The sequence below is a fragment of the Corvus hawaiiensis genome, chromosome 22, assembly GCF_020740725.1.
Source record: "Corvus hawaiiensis isolate bCorHaw1 chromosome 22, bCorHaw1.pri.cur, whole genome shotgun sequence".
NCBI classification, from domain to species: domain Eukaryota; kingdom Metazoa; phylum Chordata; class Aves; order Passeriformes; family Corvidae; genus Corvus; species Corvus hawaiiensis.
In genome coordinates, this window is record NC_063234.1 from 4,730,166 (window position 1) to 4,753,732 (window position 23,567).

The window sequence follows — 23,567 nt, forward strand, 5'->3', positions numbered from 1 at the left end:
GATGAGCTTTAAGGTCCCTTCCAACCCAAACTTTCTGCCCAAAATTTCAAGCTGGATGTTCTTTCCTCAAGTTATCCACCAGACAAAATCAGGTTGATGCCAGAAGAGGGGAGTAAAAGGGCCAAGCACTGGATTTCAGCTTATCTCTGTACAGAGCCTCACACCGGGAGGATTCCATGGATTTCTGTGGATTCTATGGATTTCTGGGATTCTATGATTTTATTCCCACCTGCAGGGGAATCAATACAATCTATTCCCACTGTGGAAGCAGATCCGAAAGCACAGTTTAGCCCTTTGTGTTCTCCATGACTCTTCAACAGCATTAACTCCAGTGGTTTGGGGTAAACGGGGGTGACTTGGCTAAAGATGTGCCAAAGTGAGATCAGCACCATCCCCACAGAAACGAAATCCCGAGCACAGCAGGAAGGGTTTGCTCCCTGTGCGCTCCACAGCCTCCAAACCCTGGACTGACTCCTTGTGCAAACACACACAACATTAAAATAAGTGTGCCACTAACAGCAGGGATCCCCAGGCCACTCCCCACATGCAACAAGAACCCTGCCAGCCAAAGTCATTAAGACCAAAGGTTTTGGAAGTGAGAGAAGCAGATAAGATAAGATAACCACCAGACTCCATGTGGGAGAACATGGAAGTAAGACAGACCATCCCCAGTCCTGGAGAGCTCAGAAGGTCCAGCCTTGTCCACACCTGTTGAGCTTTTGATGGGGTACCCTTCCTTCTCAGACCTCAGGAGGCCTCAGGCCTCCTCTGCCTGATTTTAGGGCCTGCCAGAGGAGAAGGGAGAGGAGACCACGCGATTTCAAAAGAGCCCTCTGACAGAAGCTGTCCTTTTCCATCCAGGCTTTGCAAATAAAGACCAAAAGGGAATATACAAAGATAAATGCAATTAATATTTCAAAGGGTGGTTTTTGCAGGCTGAAGGAAACACTGCAACACAGCAAAGCTACAGAGAAAGAGATTTTTTGTTGAAGCAGCAAAGGCACAAAGAAACATCTGCACACCGTTTCATGACTTTTAACTGGCATTTTAGAGCTTGGCTAAACCAAGAGCTCAGTTGTCTGGTGCTTCTAAAACTGGCATTCAGCACAGATGCTTAGTGGAAAGATGATTTTCTTTTGGTAGTGCTGACGCTGGATTCCCATCAACGGTGTTATTGCTGTGTTCCCATCAATGGGTACATTGCTGTATTTTCTCCTGAAATTAAGAGCCATTTTCAAGCCTGAATCTGAGGCTCAGCCCCAGCACAAGCTGCACACTCTGTGCACTGAGATATCCTTCCCACAGCTGCAGATTTCAGAAGCCAAAATCGTTTTAAAGAAGAGTCAGCAATTAATGTTCTCCACTGCTAAAACTGCACATAAAAATGACATATTCCTCCATATCCGTATAATGTGCCTTCCTCACATACAATACAATACACGTGTGTGTATTGATCCCCTACCTGTGCATCCATCAGGAGGTGCCTCATCAGCATCATGGCACTTTTCAGAGATTCCTTCTCACTGGGCAAAAAGGCACCTTCATCCTCGTCCAGGGTTTTTGACTTGTTGACGATAAAATGGGAGATCTGGTCATTCAAGGAATGCAGTGATTCAACAGCTGTGGAGACAAGAGGGAAAGCAAAAAACAGGAATGAAACCAGGCTGGAGAAAGCCAACATAATTTTTTCAGTTTGAGATGAGTGTCATTTGCTCTGGAAAAGTGTAGCTGGGAATAACTGGTCCCCATTACCTCCCTTGGATTCCCCCGAGAGGACCAGCAAAGGCATCATACAGACAGGGACACAAGGCCCTGAGCAACCTGGTCCAGGGGAATGTGGCAGGGTGGGTGGGAATGAGGTGATATTTAAGGCCGCTTCCAACCCAAATCATTCCAGGATTCCATGATTATGTGTCTAATCTCAAGTAACAGCTCAGTAACAGGCTGAAATAAAACTAAGAAAAAAAATTAAGTCAGTCTCTTGACTCCCAGCCCAGAGACCTGCCCCTCTGATGTTCAGGGACCCAGAACTTCAGACAACATGAGGACAGAAACTGAGAAAATTGATTTTTTATTAGCTAGAGTAGGAGTGAGTCAGACCAACAACTAAAATATTGCTCATTTTCTTTCTTCAAATTATCGGTATTTGAATCACTGTTAATCTTTTAAATTCTCCTTCATGGGTTCAAACCCCAGGTATTATATGCGAGATTCCGCTCCCAGTCATACACATCAGAAATCACCACCTCCACGGCTCACAGAAATCCCCCAGCAATTTCACACACTTTATGAAGCTGCAGTTTATATATGAACCAATGGTCACATTTATTTCCACCCAGTGAAAAGCTCTGGACTTCTACAGATTTGAAAAATCTGCTCTGCAATTTGTTTTTCAACCATCGCGAGTTTGGAGGTTTCATTTTTACTGCTGGCTCATTAAATAAATGAGGCCCAAATAATTCTTCAGTGTGTTTTCTTTGTGCTGGTGGCTCAGGCAGTGGAGCCCTTTGATAAGCTCAGAGTAACACATCACTGTCATACCCGGAACGTGCTGCAAATCCTGCCTTGCTCAGGCTGTTTATGAATAAAGCAATGTGTTATTTAGGACTCTCTGACAAACTGATCTTAAGAACACGAGGCATTTGAAATATACGCGACCTAGTTCTGTCTAAAAAAGATCTTACCACAAAATTTGAAGTAGTAAAGATTAGCCAGACACCACTCATTGAGGAGCAAATCTTCCCCAGACAAAAGGGCCATAACAAATCAGAGTTACGTCTCCAAAATGCAGGACAGAAAGAGCAGAATCCTCTTTACTGAGAGGGTTTATTTTTCGTTAAAATAATAAAATAAAATCTGTGCGTGGCAATGCCTTGGTGAGGGGATTGGGAGGATTCCCAGTGCTCAGGGTGTTCATGCACCTCCTGCTAATGGAAAAGGGGTTTGAGGCTCACTGCGATGGAGGGTCCATTTTAAACCACAGCATAAATCATAGAATCATACAATGAATGATGGAATGGTTTGGATTGGAAGGGATCTTAAAGATCATCCCATTCCACCCTGTGCCATGGGCAGGGACAACTATCCCAGGTTGCTCCCAGCCACATCCAACCTGGCCTTCAACATTTCCAGGGATGAGGCAGCCACAGCTTCTCTGGGCACCCTGTGACTGTATAACAATTGTACTGCTGGGTGGGACTCCTGTGCACCCCACAGTCCTGCTTGTCACAAGTCAGTCCAGCCTCATCTCTGTGACCCAAACCCCTCCTGCTCATGGGTCGTGGCCCGTGGAGCTGGAGGTTCCCAGAGTGATGCTCTGAGGAGGACACAAGGCCTGGAGAGCAGCGTGGCACAAAGGGGTGGTGGAAACCACGTGTAGATAAACTTCTCCAAGTCACCATTAACAAATCATTTTGTAGTCATATGTCCTCACACCAACCAACACTTATGAGCCCAGGGAGCTGTGGATTTTCCATCCAGAAGAGCAGCAGGCACACAGCTGGACACAGGCAGCAGCAGCTTGATTTTCTTATCACTTCTAGACTGAACTAGCATCTCTATCAGACATGTCAGGCCTGAAAGCCATCTCCCCATCACTAATGCACCAGTATTGATTCATCCCATCCTTTCTGACCCATGAGGAATTGAGGACAGATCATTTTTTTACTACTCTGAAATTTTGGCTGGAGCCCTAAGCCCACATCTGCTTTCAGTAATACAAATGTACACCAGAGTTCTCCTCCTCGAGCTGGTGGCTCCCTTCCAGATTTACATAGACTGTGACCAGAAACTGGTACATGGAAAACTTCTCCCAGGCTTTCTGATTTTAAAGTAATTCAAAACAAACTAAATTATATTATTCTAAATTATTCCAACCTCCTTATCTGAAGCTGGAGCTCTACATTCTCCGATATTTCTTCTCTTTCTCTTTGGGAAGTTTAGAGCTGTGGGAGCAGAATGGGGCACATGAAGCTCAGGGGGGCAAATGCTTCTCTCATTTGTAATTCTTTAGGTTTAGAGAGATGCCAGAGAAATCAGAAAAAAAGAATTTTCCAGTAAGAATGTGGGAAAAGCAGATCAGTATTGACTTGAACCAATTTTTAGAGGGATCTGCCACAGGGCTGAGTTTATACTCTGCTCAGCAAAACAGTCTTTTCCCATGAACATAATGGAAACTGTATTGGAAAATAAAATCCTCTGGGTCTTCCTCCTGAAAGTAAAAGAGGCATTTCCAAACCTCCAGCCTACACACACAGTGAAAACAAAGCTGAAAAGACCAAACCATTCCTGACACTATTTTTCTGGAAATCCTGTGTCAGTCTGCAACACAGCTTCTGAAGGACCCTTCTTATAAGCAGATGAAATTTGATATTTCTCATTTAAATCAAGAGAAACTTCCTGCCTTTTGCCCACTAAAAACCTAAAGGAGAAGGATGATGAGGCAAACCCTTCATCTCTCACAATGTTGTAGCTCAGACATTTCTGCTGAGCAACACTTCCGCTAACCCAGACAGCTCTTTGTGAAAATATAGAATTCTTTTTAAAGGGAAAAAATATGGACCTCAGATATAAACACAGGTTGCTCAGTGGAGATTAAAAGATACTTCTTGGTCCCCTAAAATAAAAAAAAAGAAAAAAAGCAAGACAACACCTTTCCCTTGCTGTGTGATTCCCCTTGGCTCGAGGTTGATAACACATCAGTAACACTGCATGTGAGACAACCAGCTAAATAAAAGTTACAGCTGTCAAAGTCCTGTCAGCATCCCAGCTCTTCCCATTGCAATTTCATCATTTCCTCACTGCGAGGGTCAATTTCAAGAGGTGAAGGAACCATAACAATCCTCTGTTAGCACTTTGATGTCACCCCAAAAAGAGATCAAATAATCTCTGAGGGGGGCGGGGGTTCTGCCTGCTGCTGTCAGAGATGATGTGCTGTGCTGGGGTGCTCAGGTGAGGACCACTGGCCACCCCCAGAAGCAAGAAGGGGTCGACAAAGTTGGCTTTCTGCGGGGCAGAATCACCACAGCCTGAAGGACATGGAGGGGAAAAAGGAAATTGCTTTCTGTCGGAGACGAGGGAGAAATTATACTTGCGCCAAAAACTCATTCAAGGAAGAGGCTGAAGCAATAAAGTTGTTCCAGGAGACCCCATTTTATACACTCCAGCTACTGCCCAGATGAGCACAAAATAAAATAAAGCATAGATAATATATCCTGAGATCTACTGACAAAAGCCAGCAGAGTCTAAAATTAATTCTCGGCAGCAGGAGTGAGTAAATGAAAGAGGACGGACACGATCGTAATTTTATCAAGGGTGGCTGTGTAAGGATTCCTGGGCTCCTGGGCCAACTCTGCTACACGGTAACAGAGAAGACATTTAAGTCTGACTTCTGTGTGAGCAGTCAGCTCTCGCCACTGGGGATCTGCTCCCATGGAGAGAAAAGTCAGAAAGCTGCACTGCGTGGATGGATCCTTTGAAAACCCATCCCAACGGAGCAGCGTTCAGAGCTCCGGGCTGCCAGGGAAACCTCGCCGGCTAATGAGGCCCACAGACAGGGATGTGTGTGGGCAAATTGTGCAATTCATTAGTGTTTAATGCTACAAAAGAGCTTCTCGAGTAACGGCCACAGGGGTTGTTTTGCAGTGAGGAAAAAGAAAATGCTCAAAGCACTCCAGGCCTTCCCTGTCCGAGCTCTCCCTGTATTTTCTGCAGGGCCACTCCAGAGCCAGACTCAGGGTTCAGTAACGCGAGGAGCCCCGAGTGTCCAAATGCCTTCCAGCATCTCCCACATTATGGAATCATGGAGTGGTTTGGATTGGAAGAGACCTTACAGATGATCCCATCCTACCCCTCCTGCCATGGGCAGGGACACAGTCCACAGGCAGCTCCAAGCCCTGTCCAACCTGGCCTTGGACACTTCCAGGGATGGGGCAGCCACAGCTGGGCCTCCCCAGCCTCACAAGGAAGGATTCCTTCCCAGTATCCCATCTATCCCTGCCCTCTGGCAGCGGCAAGCCATTTCCCCTTGTCCTGTCACTCCATCCCTTGTCCAAAATCCCTCTCCAGCTCTCTTGGAGCCCCTTTAGGCACTGGAAGGGGCTCTAAGCTCTCCCCAGAGCCTTCTTTTCTCCAGGCTGGACAACCCCAATTGAATTGTTGGATTTATAAGTCCCAGTAGAAACCTCTTTTTGAAGAGTAGGTAAAACTGATTTGCTCAGGTGATTGACTTAGTTTCTTTAACTCATTTTTATAATCCAATTGTAACCTTCTGTGTGATTTCAGTCCCATGAATAATGATGGATGCTCTCACTCAAAGGAGGTAAGAAGGGAAACTTCTCCTCCAGCTGCCTGGGCAACCCACAGGTTTGGGGCATTGAAAGCATGGAGAGACCAGCTGCCCATGGATCAGCAGCGTGTTCTGCTTTCTCTAAATCAAAACCAGTTCTCAAATACTCCCTCATCCCCACTCTTCTAGAAGAGCAAAATCTTCTCCTATCTGCACAGGTTTGGGGGGAAATTAAGAATGTTCTTGTAAAAGCTCCAAATCCTGCCTTTGGAACCAATAAACAGCCAGCCCTGCAGCCTTGGAAATTCAAGGCAGTTTGGGTTATGGCATATAGACACTACAATGTGTAAAAAATAAGATATTTATAAGGCTAAATTATAAATAAATCCCGGTGTTATTTATATTATTGACGCTGGCTGATGTGTTTTCTCCTGGGTCTAGAAAAAAGAGGACATGCCAGACATGCAACAGTTCATTTTTGCCAGATTAATGGTTCTGATTAGGAAGCCTTTCCTGCTGTAGCCTTTGCTAATTGCATTTGGACACATCAATTAATTTATTCGCTTAGCAGTAGAACAAAACTCCTTTTGTAAAAGCCAAGATCATGGAATCATAGAGTCGTAGAATCATGGACTCATGGAATCATTAAGGTTGGACAAGGCCCCCAAGATCATCAAGCCCAACCTTCAACCAAATACCCCTATGTCCACTAACCCACATCACAAAGTGCCATCTCTGCTCGATTTTTAAACATTTTTATAGATGGTCACTCCACCACTTGCCTGGGGAGCCTGTTCCAATGCTTTTCACCCCTACTGTGAAGAACTTTTTCCTAATATCCAACCTGCTCCCCGCTCTTGAGCCAGTCTCGCACTGGTTAACACCTCTCACTTCCACCCAGGTGAGAAACTGGTCTGCAAAGCTGCAACGCCCACAGGCATCAGGATCACAAGGCAGAAGCTCTGAGCACATGGAGCCCATTTTCCTCTACCCAGGCTGTCCTGCATATTTGCAGCTGGAAAACTCACCCTGAGCCATCTGCCCCGTCCATGTGCTTGTGCCAGACGCTGTTTACAGACACAGCCTTAGAGAAACACTGGGAAGATCTCAATCTGAACCACTCCATAAATATTTTCTCCTGATATTGCTAAGAAGAGACCTACAGCTTTTTCCTTCCTTTGTGGCCTTTAACTTGTTTCAAAGGAGGCATTCAATGAGCCCCCTCACAGGAATAATTTACCACACCATTAAGTGAAGAAAAAAATATCTGGTGTCTGCATTAGGGGCTCAATCACCTTTCAAGAAACACTGCAAAGAACCCATTACAGTAATTACTGACGAGCTGGTCTCTCTGGGCTGTGAATGGTTTGTGTGCAACTGGCAAAGAGCTTTGTTCAGAGCTTCCCAGATGCAAAAGAAAGCCATCAGAGCAATAAATGGCACTAGAGTTCCAGAGGAAAACATGCTCAGCAATAAAGCTGATCATTTTTTCAGCTTATTAGTTTCTCTTTACAAACGCGACCTTTTTGGAAATGAAAATAACACCAAAAAGTGGAGCTCTGCAGGGTAGGAACAGCTTTTTAATAATCAAAGATTTTCATTGACATCTCCCTTATGGTGCAGAGGCTTCTTTCAAAGTTGGACTTTGAACCACTTCAATTAAAATGTCAATTTTGCATTGTTTTGATATGTTTTGGATCCAGCAACAGAGAAATAAATTTTGTAATTTCTCTTTATGCTCCCTCTCCATTTAAAAGCTCATATTTGAGCATAAAAAGGATGTGAGTTCCAGACCTGTCTGCAAGGACAGATGTCCATATTCTCCTTGGAGAAACCACCTGTTACCAAAAAAATTCCTATTAATGTATCCAAGACATATCTTAAGTGAGTAGGGAAAGAAGAGCTGTTGTATTTTGCTGTGTCTGAGGTTTTTTTAATCTTCCCTTTGGAAAGGACTTTTCTTCTTTGCCTCAGTTTCTTCAGCTCTAAATCACAGCTAGTGACAGTAGTAAACGAAGTTCACTAGAATTTGGCCAAAATTTTAAAAATGAAAAAGCTCAGAGTTTCTTCTCACTAAAGCACCGCCAGGGTCATTTAGAAAATAAATCATATTTTCCTCTTTGGGAAAAATCTCACTAGAGCTACGAGAACATCATCCAGACAAAGTGATCCCATCCCTAAAAACTTGCTTATTCACTCCAGCTGTATTAGTTAAACTAATAAACATTATAATAAAAAAAATTACCACTCACCCTAGAAGAAAAAAAACCAAATTAATATAAATTCCCCTGTTATGTTTATGATTATGATGGGAAAATGGAGTTGGAGCAGAGGCTGAAGCAGCTGGGCTGGGATCCTGCTGCTTAGGGCAGTGTCTTGAGCTGAAAGAGCCCACGACTGCGCCAGCAAACCAGACTCCAAACTTTATAGCTGGGCTGTTGTTGTTTACAGAAATATTTGAGATGCTGAATTCCCCAGGGAGCTGCAAACTGCCAGGCCAGGAACAATGTCAAACTTTGAGAAATGTGGCAGGCATGGCGCCAAACCAGCAAATCCAACTCCTGCAAGAGAAACTCCATTCAAACTTGCCAAGAACCAAAACAACCTTTCCAAAGGCAGACATGGCATGGTGACACCCGGCCTTACAGCTGCTGCTCGCTCCTTTCTGTTGGGCAATCATTCATTTGTCACCTCCACGGCTGATTGTGCAACTGTTATATTCCAGAAACAATAGCTGCTTTATTTAGATAAGAAGGAAGAGAACAACAGAAATTCCGGGTGCCAACACCAGGATCAGACATCCAGCTGCTGTGAGCTGGCTCTGGAGGAGAGATGCCCATCTGTGCTCGCATAAATGGTCTTGGATGGGGTTGCCACTTCACCCAAAATGAGCTCCAGGATCTTGGATGGGTCACCTAAACCCTCAACACTTCAGCTCTCAACTGTTAGACACATTCTGCAGCCCATGGAAATGTCACACACCACAAAGAGGAGATGCCACCAGCAGTAAGGGACTTGTCTGGCTTTTCCCTGATATTCAGCTATAAGCTGGGAGTTGTTCTGCTTTAACAAGGAGCTCCTGGTGCAAACAGGATGCTCCATCTCCTTGGTGGCAAAGGTGAAAGAAAACCCTTCCTGAAGGGAATTTAACAATTCACAGGCTTTTCTGGGGTTTGAATGAACTGAAAGTGTTAAAAGACAACTGAGCTTTGTTTCCCACCAAATATATGGAAGAGACTGAAGTTTTATGTATTGTTGTGAGTGTTAAGAGACCAATTAATATTGTCTTGCTAATCTGCTCAGGTTGTAATGATGAGAGAGGGTCACCAGAAATCTTGAAAGGGACTTAGAAAGCAAGATGTAAAAATCAAACAAACTGGGTTTGTTCACATCAGCTCCTGGAAATCTTTGTTTTGCCCGCCCTTAGGATGGCACTTCTTTTAACCAGAAATGGTAGAAACAAAAGAAAAACCAAACCAAAACAAAGCACCAGGTTTGTCACATCAGAAAAATGTCAACGATTCTAAGACTCAGTAAAGTCATGAAAACTGGCAATCTGCAAATCTCTCCCTGCATGTGTCTGTATTTGTTCATAGATAAATGAAGGGATGGAGAATACTGTTAAAGCAAGTATTTAAATTTCCTTGTGAGCTTCCATCTTGAGCAGCTCTGCTGCTTAAAACCTTGGATGTGACACTAACAAAATGCTGGGCTTAGTAATTCTATCTTAGAAAAAAAGCCTTTATTGGCAGAGCATTAGAAAAAGCTGAAATTCAAACAGTGGAAACACAGGTTGATAAACCTCAGCTGAGTACAGCGGATCAGAGGGTCAAGTTTTATCAAGCACTCGCACAAACCCAGCTGTCTCAGGGAGCCTGGGAGGGGGATTTAGTTCCTGCTGCAGATAAAGGTGACGCTGAGGACCACACCAGATGCTCCATCTGCACTGGCCCTGCCGGCAGAGCCCCTGCACAGCTCCTGACTGATCAGTTTTATTCCCACATTTCCTTCTCATCCATTCCCATTCATCCACAGAAACAGCATCAATTCCTTTTGAAGACTGAGAAATCCACACCTTTTTTTATTCATCTAAACCATTCCACTCATGGGATAATGTCACCTATGGATGTACAATACCCTGGATATTTTGGATTAGTTGCAATTTGTGCAATTTTGTGATTCCTGTGTCCATCACTGCCTGATTTTGACTTGTATCATTGCAGCCAATGTCCCCAACCCTATTTACATGGAGCAAAAATAACTATCTAGAAAATAAAGATAAAATGAGACTATATTCAGCATTTAATAACCCTGACATGATTATATCTTTGGAGCAAAATCTTCACATTCAAGACACTTCTTCAGTGTGTCATTTATTTTTATGGGTCCAGAACTGAATAGTCTCCTCCTGAAATAAAGCAGATTTTTCCAGACCAGTGTTTAAACTTGTTATTTCTGTAAACTACATCTATAAAATGCAGCAAAAGAGTATTTTTTTCCTAAAGAATATTATCCTGTGATCAGTTTTGTCTTTATCCACAACTTCAGACTTAATGTTCCCTATAAGTAAGAATAAGTCATGCAAGCAGCAGGTTTTGAAGTTATGCCAGCGAATAATAGGAAAAATTTCTTCACATAAAGGTGGGTCAGGCACTGAAACAGGCTGTCCAGGAAAGTGGTGGAATCATCATCCCTAGAAATATTCAAAGTGGATGTGGCACTTGGGGACGTGCCCACACAGGAAACGTATCAAACTCTTCTAGGTTGATTTTTTTGCTGAAAAACCCACAAATTTTTAAGGGAATGTCAATGGGAAGGTTTCATTTAGAAAACATGCAAGTCCTGATGATGTTTGAGCTCATCATCCTCCAGTGTCTGGGATGGCATTTTAACAGAACTCCATGGGCACTTCCCATTTCTTTTCAGTCATGTCATTTTCATTCTACCAGAGCATGATCATTTGTTAAAATTATGATATTTTCAGCAAAAAAAACAAGTAGGTCATTCAGTAGTAATTACAGAGTATTCAAATGTTTGGCTCAGTTGGAATCATCATTTTTTATCTATTAGGTTTTCTAGATGGTCCTGTGAAGGTGCTTTTAGCTCTGTTGTATCCAATGGGATGTGCAATGGGGAGGCAGCACCTCCTCCCTTTTTTCATGTAGTAAAGCCTCATATGACACTAAGTGGATTTTTCTTTCTGATGACCAGGGGGGAAATAATTTGTTTCTAAATTTCCCTACCTGTGGAAAACAATGCCTTCTTTGCTTTGGGTTCCCTGGGTTTTGTGATTTAGCTTTGAACCTTGACTTCATGGCCAAGCGATTTTATATCTAAATTACTCACTCTGCATTTGTAAACTTTGCTTGTGGCATTTATTTCAGCAATTTGAAGGCAGTGAAAATTCCAAATATCCCTGTAGACAGGGATAACATATATTGCATTAACCTTCTTTCCTCACTTTCATCTGTAGCCTTTGCAGCAGGATTGTTCTACAAAGCAATGAAATTAAACTTTAATAAAGGACAAGAGGAGTAACTGTCACCAGTATGGGACTGGAGAAACAGCATTTTGCAGGCAGCCCTTGGAAGGGCTGGGATTTTCCAGCAGTCGTGTCCCTGTGCCAGGTCCAAGTGAGGAGCTCGGGCTGCAGCCAGGCACAGGGAGAGATGAGATCACTGCAGTGCCCCGGCAGGAGCGAGGCAGGTGAAACCACAACAGCAGCAGAGCAGGAGATACTTAAAAACCTCCCTCTTCTCCGTGAGGTGGAGAATTAGGTAAATAGAAAAGGTTTTGATTAAAACATTCAAAACCCCCTGAAGCGACTCAGGGACACGTTTTGTTTTCAAACCTGCCCTCAGTTCTTGGGCTCTTGATGTAACTGAGGCATTTCAGTGTCTAACTTGCTTTTCAGGATGGGGCTTAAATACTCCTGAAAGGGCAGGTCAAGGCAGGCATCCAACGCTGGGGGTCCAGCCCTTGATGCGTGGGACATGCCCCAAAACGAGTCCCGTGGAATCACACTGACCTGCTGCCACCCTCACCCTGCCCTCACAGCCTGACAAACCCCTGGGGCTGAGTAACACATCCTCCAGCCCCACTGCTCAGTCCTGAGCAGCTCCAACTGCCTTTCCCTTGGTGGCAGTGAGAATGACACTGTTCCTGAGAGCCTTTCATCTTCCTGAGGCTTCTGAACCTGTGTAAACACCAACATTAGCATTTAAAGTTAATACTGTTAATAACCTAGCCCCTCACTCTCCTCCCCAGCAGCTGCCCAAGGGAACAACCATTCTCTTTGGCACAGAATTTTGATGGATGAAGGGAAAGCATTTAATTTTGACACTTGATTGACAAAAAGTGTCCCTGCTAATTATGGCCAAAAGACAGACGAGAGGAAAGTGATAATACAGCTTCACCAACTAATTTTGGTGTCATATTGAGTGTGACCAGAGACCACACAGTGCAAGAGATTTATTTACTCTATTTCTTATAAAGTCAGGGTGAGATCAGCACCAAGTCTGCTCAATTTCAATACCAATGCAAAATACTGTGTTGTGTAAAGAAGCAACCCCCGAAATAGCCACCTCTGCTCTCTCTCCAGTGGAGCTTCAAGGTCTTTGGTAGACTTCATCCTAATCAGCGCCAACACATCAGAATGATGTGTCTTTCCTCTGAATTGCTTTTTTTCAATGTCTCACAATGATTTCAGAAGGCCAACCTGACATGGGCTGCATCAGTAACACGTGGGTGGAGTGCTGGGCTCCAGATACCTGAGGGACTGCTCCACCAGCTTGGGGAAGGGAAAAGCCCTGGGAAACCAGAGCATAAGGAGGACCCCTGGTCTTTAGAAACCCCGTCTTCATCTCCAGCTTCCAGCATTTTCCTTCCACCCACACATCAGAAATAAGGAAGAGGAACTACTTTGCTTGCCTGGTGTCGAACCCAGAGCAGGCACTGGGACAAACACCATCCCTGCTAACCAAGTCTCATCAAGCCTGTAAGGACTCAGTGCAGGGTTCCTTGGCTCTCCCATACAAATGTCAGACCAAGAGAGGGTGGTGGCTGAAGGAAACTCCCAAACCAGAGGCATTTGGTTTCATCCCTACCAATTTCTGCGCCCCATTAAAAAGAAAATGACCCCAAACCTTCTTCCTGCCTCCCTGCTGAGGCAGAGTTCCCTCACCTGAACATCGCTCTCTGCTCTTCTTTCCAGGTTTGCCATGGCAACGAGAAAACTGCGTATTACCAGTGTAAAACAGATGGGTTATGCTTTTAAATTGTCTCTGTGTCTCTAGCCAGGTGATGATATCTCCTGGATACGAGACATTTAGGACCAGGAATATGCTGCAGCACAGCCAGTCCCAGACAGCAAATATGTAATGGACTGCAGGCACCTGCCAGGGGCAGGAGGAGGTTCATGACTTCAGAAAGTGAGGGCTGAAGTGGGTAGAAAACAGGGGAAATTGGATTCCCATTGCATTTTGCCGGGGGCTGAGCCAGGCAAAGAGAGCAGAGCACACCCTGCTCTGGACAAGCCAAGAGGCTGAAATACGAGCGTTTCCATCAGGGAGGAACTCGCCAAACTGCAAAAGGACATTACGGAGCCAAGCCAGGGTTTCTTAGCAACAGCATCACATACAGGGCCATTGACTCCGAATTCCTCCCTGCTAAATCCCGAGCTAGGAAAACCTTCAGATGCTTATTGATAGCTGGAGTTAAAACGTGTTTTGTTCAGTCTGATAAAAGGAGAAATCAAAGGTAGCCAGTGAAAAGCAAAGACTATAAATGACTGCGTTTTGGGGAGGTTTCTCTGGATATCCCAGAGGTGCTAGACCTGCAGCTGGCTCGTAATTAGGCTTTGGAGAGCTCGTGGCAGGTCTCTACAACTGCCTCAGCTGGAGTAGGTCTTGCAGTTCTGCTGGAGGATTGGTTCAGCCAAGAAGGCAACTAAAAAGCAGCTCATAAAACAGAGAAAAAACAACACCGAGAGAGACTCAGAGGGCAAGCAGTGATTCATGTATTACAGCAGTTTGATTTTCCCTGGCAAACTGCTTCATATTTGTGGGGCTCCATTGACTCATTTCATTGCCACTACTCCTGATTTAGTGGTGGCACAGCAGCTCAAACAACAGTGAGACCAGAGCAGGTAACCAGGACGCTCCTCCTGCTCCCCTCTAAACACCATTTGCAATATTTCTGTTCTGATTGTAGCAGAAAGCAACCAGTGACTTTATGTCACCCCTAAGTAGCCCTTTATTTTCTCATAGCCCAACAGCCTGAACAGCTCTGATTTGGTTTTGGAAAGCTGCAGCTTAAATGCAGCTGAGCTCAGACTGAAAACACCATCATGAGAATCAAAGTGTGTACTTTTACCACATTTCAAAGACAATTTTAAGACACTTCCCAGGGAGGTGGGAGACAGATTCTGTTTGAACCATCCCAGAGCTGGAATGTGTGGAGCTGGTGACACTGTGCTCACACAGAAAGCACAAACACACCCAGGGTATCTCTCTGTAGTGTTTTAAACATCACATTTTCACAGTCAAGTCAGACTACGCATATTCTTCATGTTTCTCATTAAAAGGGCCCTTTTGCTGCTGATCACTGAGTTATCATCAGAGGTTATGAAGTCAGTGTGAGAAAAAGGCAAGATAAGTTCATTTGTAGTCTCTCAGTGCACGGGATAAGTTCCCTCCCTTTAAAAGGTCAGCTCATTTTGGGTTGTCTGTTTGCACCAATTTAGCACTCTGCTCTTGCCCTTCCTCTGAGACAAATGGGAACCTGCCCCAGATGCAGTTCTCAGTGACACACAGATGTTACTTTTATTTGGCAACCAAGACACCTTACAAAATTTTGCTGTGATTTTGATTCATTTCTCTGTATTGATACCTTTCGAAGTAAGCAGCTTAAAATTACACTTCAAAATACTCCCACTGGTATTTTGACAAGAATAAAGGCTAGATTTAAATCTACAAAATAACACACAGCAGAGAAGCAGCCATGGTCAAGAAGTAATTTGCTGGCACAATCTACAGCACCATCTGCCTAAAGCATATTTAGGTGCCAATTACGGTGCTCAGGTCCACTGGATCCACCAGGCGCATTCCTCAGCTGCGGAGCAAATCCTTCCAATCCCTTTGTAATTTGCATGAGAAGTCAGAATGATAAACTCCTTAATAATGCCAGCAGATAGCATGCACGGAACTAGAGGAGATACAGGTTTCTTTAATGAAAAGAACATGAGGTTTATCATGTTTTTGCTATTAAACTCTGACAAGATTAGGCTAATGAAAAGCAAAAACAGCCTCCCATCCCCCAGGATTGCTCCTCAGCCTCAGAAGTGTTTGCAGTGAGAATGTCAGACATCTTCTCATGGGTTTTCCTCCTTGTGTGACAAGAACGGCGCTGCCACCGCCGCCACCAATTAACATCTAGGTGTAAGACCTCAATGTTGGGACTTCTTTCACAGCCTCCTCTTGTTACTCTTAGTAATGACTTTTATTTATATGTTAAAAATAAATAACTATAGTTTAAATATAAAGAAATATAAGGGAGAACTGCACACATAGGGCTTTTCTTTTTGCCACATCTTAAACCCCCCAATAGTTCCTGTCCTGAGAAGAGCTTTCATTAGTGCATATTTCCGTACCAAGATGAAAGAAGTATGTGAGGTTAAAGTTTTCCCTGGAAAAGAAGATGATCTCCAGCTGTTAATGCCATTATGTTCCTATTCATTAGCATCTCTGGAAGCTGACAAATATGTTTTTAATGACATTTTTTCCCCCTTAATGCTTTTTAAAGTATTTTTCCCTTACTGCAGTGCTAATAAGGTGTAAAAGTCCTGTCCTGAAACCATTCACAGTACCACAGCTCACGCTCTGCTGCAGTTTTAATGGGAAAATTTTCTAACAAATGCAAATTAAATGAAGTATTTAGTGGTACTCAGAGTCAACATGTTCACACATTAAAACTTTCCCCAGTCTATTTAGTCAAGATTTAACTTTCAATGTGATTTAAATAAAAACATAGAAGAGAGTTTCAGTAAGAACTTCACTTGGATCCAGCTAGTTTTCACTGTCACAACTCAGCTGCTAAAGGTTAAATATGTATATATTTATATATATATGTGCATGTGTGTGTGTTTAGATATATATACATATAAATAAAACCGACTGTACTGGCTGCAGAACTATTGGCCATGTGGAGCAGCATTCAGATCGAAGCTACTCTATTTAATATTTCTTCTGCATTTGGTTGCAAAAGAATCAATTACATGAATGTGCTTCGAAGGTATCCACCACATACTGCAGTTTCCTCTGTTGTTCTCTAGCAAATCAATGATCTCGGAATTGAAGTAAATCTTTTTGTACATTTTGGACAGTTTTATAATTTAGAGGCAGATTCCAGCAGGAAAGCCTTACATCAACGCAGCTGTTTGGGGAAGATGGATGTTAGCACAATGTCAAATCTAATCAGGAGTGACATGCTACTGTTATTTGATTCTGCTTATCAAAATTATTTATCTCCAATTGTTACTTTTTGCAAAATGCTGTAAGGTGGATCATTTGTCAGTACTATCAGTGAGGGAGAAGCGTGATTATACACAATTTCTCCACCTCCGGACGATTCAAGCAAGTGCTGATTTTAATTCTTTGTAAGTACAGCATTTGAAAGCACATTTAAGTGTTTTGCTGAAGTGGGTTCTGGATAGTGATAAATGAATCATTACGAGGACAAATTACCCAAACTGGGTCATAATCGACCACACTATGCAAACTCCAGAAGTGGAGTGGGGAAGCGGTGAGTGACTCACCCAGCGGTAACAGGGAAGAGACTGAATGGTGCAAATGAATACGAAGGGCAAATGTGAAGCTATTCAGAATATAATTTGAAGAGTTCACAGCTCTCACTGACCTCGAATGGGTCTTAAAATGGTTTGTGGAAATCTAGGAAAAACAAAGATTAGTGATCCCCATTTTGCAAAGTCTGTGTGTGCTTAGCATGAAATGGGCGGTGCAATTAGGACACAGCAGCCTGGCCGGGGAGTGTCCCAGGAACCACCACGCAGGTCTTTATCCTTGGGAGAAAGGTGCAGGCAGGTGGGAACAGGGGCGTTTGTAACAATGATTACAATAAAAACAAACACTCCTTGCTTAGCACATGAACTCCAGGGGAGAATTCCCTGTCCTGTGCAACTTTAAGGTCCCCAACACTGGGAAACAAAAGGTAAGAACACGAAACAGCTGTGCAGATGCTCCTTATGCCAGTTATTCCCATAGTCTAAATTATCTTAAGAAAAAGAGGAGGCCATTCAAATGAGGCTTTTCATGAAAAAATGATCCACTTTCTATGCAACCCGCAGGATCAACCACACCGCAGCTCCCCTCACTGCCCGGGGCTTTGGCCATCCGTGGATCTGTGATACCAAATACGACAACCCTCTGCTCTGCTCCTGCACTGAAATCTCCCTGACTTGGCAAACTTTCATTTTGGCTGTTTTTCAGCAAAGAGCATCCACTCCTTCCCTGCTCAGATCCCGGGCCAAGGTAACCCCGCTCCACTTAAAGGGGAAACCACGAGGAAAAGCACCATCCCGTCTGCACAGCTTTGGGTTTGACATCTGCCTGATGGGTGAGGGCCTTTTTTGGCTTCACACAAAGCAGAGATGTGCCAACCCCCACGTGTGACTCCTACTGATGGACAGCAAGGTTTGGAAGAGCTTTGCACAGCCCCAAGCATAGGCTGGAGGAGAATGTTGTCACAATAACCTCGGGAAATAAAACAGAGCAGCAGCTCTCAGAGCCTTTCATCCCAGCCCTTCCCGAATCACACGTAGAGCTGACACAAAGTTTCAGACAGAGGAATTAATTACTCTGTTATCCAGCTCCATTTAATGTGGCTGTTGCTTTCTGTTGATAAGGAGCAAACAGTAAGATTTTGCCTTTCTTGAGAAAGCCTCCAGCCTGTTTTCCTTTGGTTCCTCCTACACATTGCTTTTACTCTAACAGAAATATCTGATTTTTTTTTATTAGATGGGGGAAAATAATAAACGTGAGATGAAAAAGGAGAAGGGCACCCTTTTGGCTGGAAATCTGAGAATGTGGCTTCATTGTTCTTCCAACTTTATCTTCTGAAGTTGTCTCAAATGAAAAAAGAAATGCAGGAGGAGTTATGAATTCATAAAAAGTGCTACAATGGGCTTAATCCAAATCTGGGTTCCTTTTATACTGAGTATCACCAATTTCTGGTATTTTCCCTAAGTTGCTTACATAAACTTTCATGTGGCTTAATTAATTATGGGACTTCCATGTGGTATTGAGATGGGAAAACAAAATAGGTGAAATACTCTCCTCTGGTTAAACTGATGCAAACCCAGAGATTACTTCTCCAGTGGTGGGTTATGATTTTCCAGGATAAATAGCAGGGTGCAAGGTGTGGGGTATTATGTTATAATTTCAGGCAATACAACCCATACTAACCCCTACACCTTTTGAGGTCAAACAAGCTCAAGTAGCCTAGATTGCCTTATCATTAGTGCATTTTTGCACATAAATTAAAGAGAATAGGAGATATTTTCATTTTAAACAAAGGGCTGCCAACCTGTAAGGGAAAAAAAAAAGAAATTCAGCTCTGAATTAACATTTGCGTAGGCCAAGAAGTGACCTCTTCATCTGCCAAGGCTGCTGTGTGTAACAATGAGTGAGGAACAGGCACACAGGAATTATTCATGAAAGGATCTTTAAGTGGGGAGAGGTACTTTCTTATAACTTCATGCTTTGATCATTAATTTCAACAAAAATGAGTAAATAAGCACAGGTGGAGCTGAGCACCAGTTCTGGGGGGAAGCTGGAAGGCAGGACATAATTTTGCATCTAGAAAGAAGTGGAAAGGACCCGTTCAGACTGGAGATCACCAAAGCTTCAGCAGTAGCAGGGCAGACTCAGCTGCTGTTTTCCAAACACGACGGCAAGGTTCTTCCTGGAAATTCAGCTGGGGAGGTGTTTATTGGACTGGCTCCACCCAAATTTGGGACTCAGGACAGCACAGGTGTTGAGATCAGCCTACAAACCTGATTCATTACCAAGTATTTCACCCTGTGTGTAACATTTGGAGGTCAGTGATATATCCAGAGGGAATGTTAAATCAGCGCACGCACGCTGCCCACACCGCTGCTCTCCCGATCCACAAGCCCCATCACTGGTGCCTGGGGATCCGTTCCCTAATCTTCACCACCACTCTGGAGTCGATAGGACTAAACTATCCCGTGTTTAAGCACATCAGCTGTCCCCAGCACAAAGGAGAGGAGCTCAAAGTACGTGTTTCTCCTTTAAAAAATTTGAGCAGCACTCGGTGCCTGTGGAGATGTTTAAGGCTGAGCCTGTGGCGGATTGAAGCCGCTACAGAGGTTGGAGCCTGCCGGGTCCCCTTTCTGCAGAGGATGCGCTGCCCTTTGGAGTGGTAGATCAGGAACAGTCTCCTCCGTCTCCCTGCCACTCACAAAGAATTCATTTACTGCAGGGAAAGAAGTGCTGGCACTCACAGCAATGTCATTTCTTTCTTTCTGCATTGTTGGGCTCTGGGGGTTGGGCGCAGTTTTTTCCCCGTCTCTTCGATTTCTTGCCTTGTAAGGACTTGACCCCTCCGAAATAAAAGAAACAAAGCCGCCACATCCTGGAGGATACTTCAGGCATAGAGATAACGCTGGAGCTCAGAGAGAATGGGGAAGAGCCGGAACTGGCAGAGATGAGCAGCTTCTCAAAGAAAGAACCAGCTTCTTAGAAGTTGAGGTATGCAGGGCAGGTCCCCCCCACCAGAATTGCCCGGCAGCTCCTGTGGGGAGGATCCCCCACATTCAGGATGGGTACAACTGGGCATCACCCCCAAAAGAGGAATAGTGACATTCCTCTGTGAATCACCTCAAAATTCAGAGGAATCAGCTCGGACTGCTCCAGACAGCCCCTTCCCCTTTATTCTGATCTCATGGCAGGGTAGGCAGCAGACAGTAAAAATCAAAGTAACGAGGAATAAAAAGTTTAGGGAAATTTTGTGCTGCTACTCTGCACATTCTTGTGTTACTTTTGTGAAAATTGTAGATCCGGCTCTGTGTGTATCTCTAACACCCATTTCCACTCAGAAGGGTGTTTTTCTTGACCCTGTTTCTTGACTGTTGGGATTTTTTAGTGCCCAAGCGCATTGTTTAACTAATGTGTTCCTTGCCAAATCTAGTGAGTTTGCTCTGAGCTTCACCCCTTCAAGTCATGCTTTCTGTTAATTTTTCTCACAATCCTTTCTGCTAACAGCATTCGTCAGTCTCCTAATAAATCACATTTATTAAATAGCAGTAAGAAAGGAACCCGCTTTAGGTTCCCAAACACCTCCTCTAACAGTGAGGGCAAGCAGACGCCCAGAATCTTGTTTCTTTTACTTTTACAAACAGCATACCAAAGGCCTGACACCTTTTTACAGCATCAGTGTGACCTCCCTCACTTCCCTCAAGGAGTGACTTCATCCCTAAGCAATGCCGGGGGCTGTGGATACACCGAGCACGAGGCTTCGGCAGTGCATTAAAATGTAATATTCCATGAGCTCTGATTTATGGGCTGTCACTTAGGGCAAAGCATCGTGCATCTTAATTGGCTGCTCCTTTCCAGCTACTTGGTTTGTTTGGGAGATGAGAAATTTTGCACCCACCATAAATTTTCACGGAAAGACAGGTCTTTGAAAGGCAAAGGAGTTAAAAATGTAAAAATAAAGCAGCCAGAGCTGCATCTATAACAGTCTCTAAGTGAAACACATGAGAATGTGTCATAGGAAATAATTATGCATTTCTCTTTGCCTGATTTACAAGTTCCAGGGGTTTCCCGGGTGGAATCAGCACTATGAGTCCATGGAAAAATCAACTCCCCACCTTTGCAGCAGTCCAATGACAGCAGAAGATCTCCAAAAGCTTCACGGTCACAGAGATTACTGGCTAATTACAAAAATCCATGACAGATGTGCTCACAAATTTTAAAAAAGCTTCAACTTTTGATTTGCCTTGTGTCTGACAGGGAACATGTCACCTTCAGGGTATAAGATCCTCAAAACCCTTAAATCAGACAGAAATACTGTGTGTGCTGGCAGTGTCCTCCTTGAGGAGACTTTAATCTTCTTCAGCCACATGGATTTTCAGTTAAAAACTATAGATCTGGAATTGCAAACTCCATCTGGATCTAGGGAATGCTTGTCCAACATGAGCAGAAAGGAGTTAATTGTACAGATGATGGGCCCAGGAGTCAATTATAGGGCTGTTAATTACAGATTTGTACTCAAAACCCATTTCTGACCCATCCTGTGGATAAATTACATAGGTTGTGTTTTCCATGACCTTTCAACCCTCCTCCTTCTCAAGACACTTCAGAATTTTTCTGTATCTACACAACTACAACCGTCACTCACCCGGTGTGGAACCAGTCTCACACCACTGAGCCACGTTTGTCTGAGACTGTCAATTCCTGGGGTAAAACGCCAGGAAACAGGGGCTTGCTGCAGTGGGTTGGACAATCACCCCGTCCCCAACACTGATCTCACCACCACAGACCTTCCTTTTGTTTTTTCAAGCCTTGCAGCACCTGGCTGAGCTGCAGAAGGTGTTTGTGATTGTTTGTCCTTTGGCACATCGATTTCTCCACAGCTTTATCCCTCTGCCTTGTCCAATGACTCCACGCAACCCAAACATTTCTTTTGTATCGATTTAGTCTCTCTGTTGGACTATTTGATTTTTTGTTTGGTTGCTTAATCCTTACAATATTGATATTTTTCAGGCTGGCGGCCAAATAAAACCTTTGGAGACACATGAAGTACATATTAAGAGTCTCATTGCCCAATAAATCAAAGGTACAAATTATACAACCAAATCTGATGAGCATGTCATTACAGATGACACATTTTGGCACCATGGTGCTTTACAAAAGAGACTTATTTCCATTATTCTTGGGTGGAATTTAAAATTCCAATCAGCAGAACCACAGAGGGGGATTATGTTACCTTGGACTTGAATTCAATTGCATTCTTAATTCTATTAAAACTCCAAGCTTGCACAATAAAATAATTGTGTGTATTTGATTAGGATCTTAATGATATGTTTGCCTATTACTACAGCTGTTTAAAAACTCAAATAAGCTTTCTATCCCTTGGAAAATTCTGGGAAACAAGATAGTATTTATAGTATTGAGCAGAAGTTTAAATACACAAGACACTAAAGGGAATAGAACAATCCTGACACAAAGACATGATTTTCTCAGCATTTTTTCAGAGTCCTACTGAAAAATCAGAAATAAACTGATACAAACTAAAACTACCCTTGACTTCTGAGACTTGTGGTGGTCATTTTAATTAGTCCATTAAAAATTAAATGTTAATATCAGTTTGAGCAAGCTGACACTTCACTGTGTCTGGAAACGGTTCGGAGAGGTGGCAGATCTGGAAGCACCCTGCAATGCCGCACTCTCTGACAATAAAAAGCTTTTGACCTGGCAGGCTGATCCCAAAGTAGTCTGTAAGATTGCTGTTATTTAGAGGCTATTATTAGCCTCAGAGGGTGTCTTGGGGCTACTTAACTGGAGTCATTGACCCAGCAGAGTTCTGCTCTTCAGCACGGAGTGATGCCAGTGCACATGGCTGCTTCCTATGCAAAATTCATTGGAAACAAGGGAGAAATTAACTCCTTTCTTTCATTACTTTGTATCTACGTGAATGCTACAAAAGTGCAAAATGAAAAGGTTGTGTGTGTATTTGGAGGTCTGTATGTGTGGATCGGCATCCTGAGATATCAGGGAGGAAATAACGAATATTAAAATTTATTAATTCTTTATTAAAATAATATTAAAGTACTGCTTCAAGTCCTGGGAGGCTGCTAACCTGGCACATGGCATCCCAGATAAAGTCAGTTTTTATACTGGCTCAAGACTAAAACATGTGGCTGTAGAGGGTCTATTCTCTCTTCTGTCTTTAAAATCCAGAGCCTTGGAAAAATTTGGGAGTTTACAAAATCTGAGGAAGCAAGTCCAGCACTATTGAAAGTCTCCTCTCCCCCAGGCTCTCAGCATTGGAAAAACCAGCCCTGATGCAGGTAAAGCACAGCTCAGTAATGCTGTGCCTTGGGTACCCAAAGGATCTCCTACAGTTACAGCTCATATTCAGAGAGTATTTAGTGTACACATCATCAATTTAAGATGAAGTATTGAATAGCGATTGCCAAAACTCAAGGTGTGGAGTGGTCAGATAAATACCCAAGACAAGG

At 43.6% G+C, this 23,567-nt stretch overlaps 1 protein-coding gene across 1 annotated transcript in view; it reads right to left on the reverse strand.

Moving 5' to 3' along the window:
• The window catches only part of KAZN (kazrin, periplakin interacting protein), a 204,778-nt gene that overhangs the window by 152,526 nt on the left and 28,685 nt on the right, over nucleotides 1-23,567 (reverse strand). Inside the window, exon 2 of the mRNA XM_048326397.1 lies at nucleotides 1,463-1,620. Within this exon, the coding sequence (XP_048182354.1) occupies nucleotides 1,463-1,620 (158 nt within the window). The remainder of the gene's footprint in view (nucleotides 1-1,462; nucleotides 1,621-23,567) is intronic.